The sequence below is a fragment of the Camelina sativa genome, chromosome 7 (genome assembly GCF_000633955.1).
Source record: "Camelina sativa cultivar DH55 chromosome 7, Cs, whole genome shotgun sequence".
In the NCBI taxonomy this organism is placed as follows: domain Eukaryota; kingdom Viridiplantae; phylum Streptophyta; class Magnoliopsida; order Brassicales; family Brassicaceae; genus Camelina; species Camelina sativa.
Window position 1 is genome coordinate 7233567 of NC_025691.1, and position 6654 is coordinate 7240220.

A 6654-nucleotide genomic window follows, 5' to 3' on the forward strand; every position below is an offset into this window, starting at 1 on the left:
ATGGTTTCCTCAGATTCTATATCTGCCTCTCTTGCACCGTACTTACTCTCAGTATTTCTTCTATACCTTCTCCTCGAGCAACTCTCTTACCTTGTCAAGAAACGTAACCTCCCTGGCCCTCTCTTCGTCACTCCCATCATTGGAAACGTCGTTGCACTCCTCCGTGACCCTACTTCCTTCTGGTACAAGCAATCTGTGATGGCGGACACTCCTGTTGGCCTTTCCGCCAACTACCTCATTGGAAAATTCATCATCTACATCAAAGACGCAGAGCTTTCCAATAAAATCTTCTCCAACATTCGTCCCAATGCGTTCCACCTTGTTGGACATCCGTTTGGCAAGAAGCTTTTTGGTGATTATAGCCTTATCTACATGTTCGGTGAGGATCACAAATCTGTTCGCCGTCATCTAGCTCCTAACTTCACCCCCAAGGCACTCTCTATCTATTCTACCCTCCAACAATTAGTTATCCTCCGTCATCTACGGCAGTGGGAGGAAAGTTTTTCCGGCAAGTCTCGGGCAGTGTCATTGCGAGAACTCATACGCGAACTCAACCTCGAGACTTCTCAAACGGTTTTCGTTGGACCATACCTTGACAAGGAAGCTAGGAACAGGTTTCGTACTGATTACAATATGTTCAATCTCGGAACAATGGCACTGCCAATCAACCTCCCTGGCTTCACGTTCGGTGAGGCTCGCCAGGCAGTAATTAGCCTAGCGGAGACACTTGCTGTTTGCGCGGGAAAATCAAAAATAAAGATGGCGGCAGGGGAGGAGCCAACATGCCTAATTGATTTCTGGATGTATTCGATCAACCAGCAGATTCTGCCGCCTCCACACTCGGAAGACAAAGAGATAAGTTGTTTGCTCGTCGATTTTTTGTTTGCCTCGCAAGACGCGTCCACATCATCACTCCTTTGGGCAGTGGTGCTCCTTGAGTCAGAGCCAGAAGTGGTAAGAAGAGTTAGGGAGGAAGTTGCAAGGATTTGGTTGCCTGAGTCCAACGCGTTGATAACACCGGATCAGCTCGCGGAGATGAAGTACACGCGGTCTGTGGCTCGTGAGGTTCTTAGATACCGACCACCAGCAAGTATGGTTCCACACGTTGCTCTTGGTGACTTCCCTCTCACGGAATCGTACACAATCCCTAAAGGTACAATTGTTTTTCCTTCCGTGTTCGACGCCGCGTTTCAAGGGTTTACTGAACCAGACCGGTTTGATCCTGACCGGTTTAGCGAGACAAGGAAAGAGGATCATGTGTTCAAACGCAATTTCCTAATTTTTGGATTGGGCTCGCACCAGTGCGTTGGCCAGCGGTATGCGCTGACTCACCTCGTGCTCTTCATTGCCATGTTCACGTCCGTGTTTGATTTCAAGAGGGTCCGATCGGATGGCTGCGATGATATTGTGTATTGCCCCACGATGTCCCCCAAGGACGGGTGCACGGTGTTCTTGTCTAGCCGGACCGGTGCCACTCCTTGAATTGATCTGATAAAATTCATCGTCAGTGTATATTTTTTAATCACTTTTCATGATGTGCTCTAAGTGTTAAATTCGAGAGGAGATCGATGTCATAGCTTTCCCATGTCTTCACCATATTTGTGTTGTTATATATATATATATTTTGTCTGGGTGCCGATGATGTTATATAATTTGTTGCATATATTAATTTTTTTATTATTATTTGCTCACCAGTCACATGAAGCATTTTGAATAACATTCACCTCTATATCAAGTGACTTGAGATCCGAGCATCCTGGATTTTTTGGTCGATCTTCCGAGAATCAAATATATTGATCAAAGATAAATATGCTTGTTTTATAATTATATTAGATGAGGATCTGCCCGATGTGCGAGTTTAAAATTTTATAAATTAAATTAAATTTAATAAAAATATATGAAAATTTGTTATATGTTATTTATAAATTTTATTTTTGTTATAATACACTGATTTATATCCTATTTTTTTGTCAAGCATTTTCATTAAATGAAATCATATTACATGGTTGAGAGACATTAAAGCCTCTTTAGCTACCAAGTCCGCTTTCGAATTGTTCTCTCGTTTTACAAAGATGAAATTGCAAGTAGAGAAAGATAGAGATAATTGAAGGATGTCGTGTAGAATCCCATGGAGTTCCTTCGGTGGAAGCTCCCACTTGATTGCTCTGATCAACTGCTGTGAATCTGAAGCAAAAATAATCTTTTGAAACCCAAGATCTAAGGCTTAATGAAGAGCCGTCCTCATCGCCAGTGCCTCTGCAACCAGAGGCGAACTGACTTTCTCTGCCGTGGATCGACCTTGTTGTTCCGGGAAAGGGAATTGTTCTTCGAAGATCCAGCCTAAACCCGCTTGTTTGGTATCCTCCCTCCAGGCTGCATCTGAGGAACACCGTACTGTATCAGCTTTCCGTTCCTGTATCATCTCAGATCGAGGTAAATGGGTAGATGTTTTCGCTGAGATCTGATTAGCGTTCCACTCTTTTGCCTGAAGTATAGCTTGTGTCATTACTTCAGTACTAGCCATCTGTTTGTTCTCAAAAATCTTTTTGTTTCGATTTGTCCATAGGGTCCAGATAATCCAGGGAAAAAGGGGTCCTTGACTGAGTCCCACTGGGGGAAGGCAAATCGATTGTAGTAGACGTTCAAATCCCGCTTGAATGGATGGTATCTGGGGAGAACCAACAGAGGCCTTGAAAGGGGCCAGATCCCACACCTTCACGGCAAAGGGGCATAGAAAGAGGAGGTGTACCCCAGTCTCTTCGTTTCCACTGTGAGGGCAGTTCGCTGTCGGATTAATACCACACTCTTGTAAGTTACTTCCTACCGGAATGGCATTGTGCAGAGCTTTCCATAAAAAGAATTTGATCTCTGGTGCACATTGTAGGTTCCAGAGCCCTGTGATCCAGTTAAAGTTGTGCAGTCCAGGTGACTGTGTGTTAGTTGGACCCTTTGATCTTACTACTTCCTGGTACCCTGTTTTGATGTTGTATTCTCCATCCTTAGCGGGTAGCCAGGTCAATTTTTCCTTTGCCCCGAGTTTGCTTGGTCGCAGAGCTAATATCTCTTGTTCATACATGGGTAAGATATCCCAAATCTTCTCCTTATTCCATTCTTTGGTTGTAGGAAAAATTAAATCTTCCACTAACAAGTTTTGGGATTCCTTTGTTGGTGGTCCTACCGGAGTGATAGGGGTTGAGAGTGATAGCCATGGGGACGACCAGATTTTCGTGTTCCCTCCGGTTCCAATTGCCACTCCCAGTTGTGATTTCAGCAAGTCTCTACCGACACACACGCCTCTCCATCCATGAGATGCAGTAGAGGACACTTTTCACACCAAAAATGGTATGGTGGAACAGTATTTTCCGATAAGTACCCGTGCCAATAGACAAGAGGGGTTATTGAGTATCCGCCAGCTCACCTTTGCAAGGAGGGCGTTGTTGAATCCGGTAATATCCTTGAAGCCTAGACCTCCCTCCCTTTTTCTTTTTGCCATTTTAGACCAAGCTATCCAAGACATCCGTTTTTTCTCCTCAGATGAGTCCCACCAGAATCGAGTTAAAGCAGACTGAATTCTTTTGCACAGTGATACTGGGAGCTTGAAACAAGACATTGTGTATGTTGGCATAGCAGACAAAACTGACTTAAGCATGATTGCTTTGCCAGCCGTAGATAGGAATCAAGAGGAGAAACTGCGGGCTTTCTGGTTTATACGATCTATGATTTGATTGAACAGATCTCTCTTCTTTTTTTTCCGAACATCTCTGGTAAGCCTAAATATTTCCCAAGGCCTCCAACTCTTTGGATCACGAGGATTTCTTGTGCCACAGTTTTGATATGTTCCTCTGTTTTTGAAGAGAAGGTGATCGCCGATTTGGCTTTGTTTATCATTTGTCCCGATGCTGTTTCATACTTTTTGAGGATCTCCAGTAGTGTGTGACAACTTTGCGTGTCTGATCTGCAGAAAAACATTGTGTCATCTGCGAACAGGAGATGGTTGAGTCGAGGGCTTCCCTGTGCTACTCTGAGGCCAAGTAAGGATCCCTTCTCTTGAGCTTTAGTGCAAAGGCCTGATAAAACCTCGCTGCAAAGGATGAATAGATAAGGGGACAGAGGATCCCCTTGTCTGATTCCTCTTTGCGGTACTACAGCTCCATGAGATGATCCGTTTAGGAGAAAAGAATAGGATACAATAGAAATGCATTGCATGATCCATCAGACCCATATTTGGTGAAACCCCATCCTTTCGAATACCATTTGAATAAATTTCCATTCGAGGCGGTCATACGCCTTGCTCATATCAGTTTTGACGGCCATGTAGCACCTTTTTGTAGCTCATGATGTTTTGAGATAAAGCAGGGCTTCATGAGGGATACGGAAGTTATCAGTGATAGATCTTTTTGGGACAAAAGCAGACTGGGTTTCCGATATGATCTCCTGAAGCACCGGTTGTAGTATCCTAGAAAGGAGCTTTGAGATAATCTTGTAGTATACGGTGCAAAAGGCAATAGGCCTGTAATCTGTCATCTTCTGTGGGGGGCTGAACCTTTGGAATTAGCCTGATGTGGGTTTTGTTGTCGCTTTGCTGTAGGTGAGCCGAGGAGAAGAAAGACTGTACTTCGAGGATAATATGAGGACCAACGGTTTCACAGTTTGACTGGAAAAAGCTTGCCGAAAATCCATCAGGGCCTGGTGCTTTATCAGTGTGGATAGAAAAGCATGCCCTCTTGATCTCCTCGGGTGATGGCTGCATTATAAGTCTCTGATTTGTCTCATCATTGATGCAGGGGGAGATAGCCTCTTCAATGATTCTTTGTCTTTCTCCACTTTGGGAGGTGAACAGGTCTGTGAAGTAATCAGATATAACCCTGAGTATGTCCTTTTCTTTAAAAACAGGTTCTCCACTACTATTTTCTACCACTGAGAATTTATTTACTGTTGCTCGACCCCTAGTGATAGAGTGGAAGTAACTCGTGTTTTTATCTCCTAATCCTAACCACAACTGTCGACTTCGTTGTTTCCAATACTCCTCCTCAGCTTTATAGGCTAATAACAGGTGGTCGTTAAGAGATAGGATTACATTTTGATCTTGGTCCTGACTGGACATCGCCTCATCTAGGTTATCTTTATACTCCTCAATGAGTTTCTTACTACTTTGGTATTTATTCTTTCTCTAGGCTATAATCTTTGTTCGGAACCGTTTAATCTTTTCCTCCACCAGTTCTTCAGAATCAAAGTTCCAGGCGTCTGTAACAAGATTTTTCACTTCTTCGATCTCCTTTAAACGCCTGTCATACCTGAATACTCCTTTTCTCTTTTTCTTTGTCAGGTCCAGGTGGGTAAGTAGGGGTCTGTGGTTGGATCCTTCATACTTCATATATTCACATCTGCTGAAAGGATATACCTCAGCCCACATGGTGTTAGACATTGCCCTGTCCAGTCTGCAATGGATCAGGTGATCATGTCTTTTGCCTCTCCAGGATAAGAAGTTACCAGAATGTCTTAGGTCGAAGAGATCGCACTCGGCCATAAAAGATCTGATATCCACAAAGAGCCTTCGTGTCTTGGTGGACCACCTTGTTTTTCGGATGCATCAATGATGTCGTTGAAATCGCCCGTAAGGAACCAAGGTGACTCTCTATTCTTTCCAAGTTCCGTTAGCTGCTCCCAAATAAGTTTTCTTTTGGCTCTTTCAGGCTCTCCATACAAGAAGGTTGCATAAAAAGATTTTCCTTCTGCTTTAATTTGTGTGTCGATGAAGCTTGAGCAGCTGTAGAGTATTAAGAGCTCAATTTCCAGTTTCCAAGAATAACGCAAGACCACCACCTCCAGGACTGTGCGGTGGAACCAAGTGAGTACCGGGATATTGTAACCAGTTCAGGGATTTTTTTACATTTTCATCAGAATTTTTTGTTTCCATGATGAAAATGATTTCAGGGGAGATCTTCGAGTAGATCTCATGGAGACGATGGCCTGTTATGGGGTTCCCCAACCCACAACAGTTCCAGCTCAAAATCTTTAAGGAAACGGAGGTGGTGGATTGTAAAAATCCACTTTTTTTCTAACCATGGCAGGTATTATCTTGGATTTTGGGGCCACTGGTCTTGATATTGTGCGATTTCCTCCCTCAGCTGATATTGTTCCTTGTTTTGTTTGAGCTTTTCCTGTCGTCCCACTGCTCTCTCCTCGGGTATGAGAGTTCTTTCCAGAAGTATCCTTCCTTATCGGTGAGTTTTGTATTCTACAGATAGTTCTCTTACTTGATTTGGCTCCAGAGAGTCTCAGGGGACTACTATTAATCGGTTTTGGCAGTGGCGGTCTGCCTCGTTTCTTTTTTCCAGCTGTCTCCTTGGCGCCATGAGGTTTGGGTAGGGGAATGTTCAACTCAGGATTCTTAGTCGGGTTAGATATTGGAGTTTCCTCTATCGGGTCCTGTTTCACAATGTTTTCTTGTTGCGCTGCCTCTATTATACGACTTGCCGTTTCCACAGTTAATCCCTTTGCTTCTCCTTGTATAACCCTACATTTCCTTGCAGCACTTTCCCTAGGATCTGAGCAGCTTATGTTTTGGACTGTTACGTCTCTAAGTTCCTCCATAACTTCTTCAGTGGTTGGAATTAGGATCAATGGTGGAGGTGTAACTTCTGCTGAGGATTG

The 6654-nt window shown here is 43.8% G+C and overlaps 2 protein-coding genes across 2 annotated transcripts; one reads left to right on the forward strand and one right to left on the reverse strand.

Annotated features, from left to right (window-relative positions):
- On the forward strand, positions 1-1498 carry LOC104700630 (cytochrome P450 710A3-like). The gene has a single exon (XM_010416169.1). It carries the CDS (start codon positions 1-3, stop codon positions 1480-1482), a length of 1482 nt encoding a protein of 493 aa, XP_010414471.1. The 3' UTR covers positions 1483-1498.
- LOC109125409 lies at positions 2225-3076 on the reverse strand. The gene has a single exon (XM_019227025.1). The coding sequence runs from the start codon at positions 3074-3076 to the stop codon at positions 2225-2227; it is 852 nt and encodes a 283-aa protein (XP_019082570.1).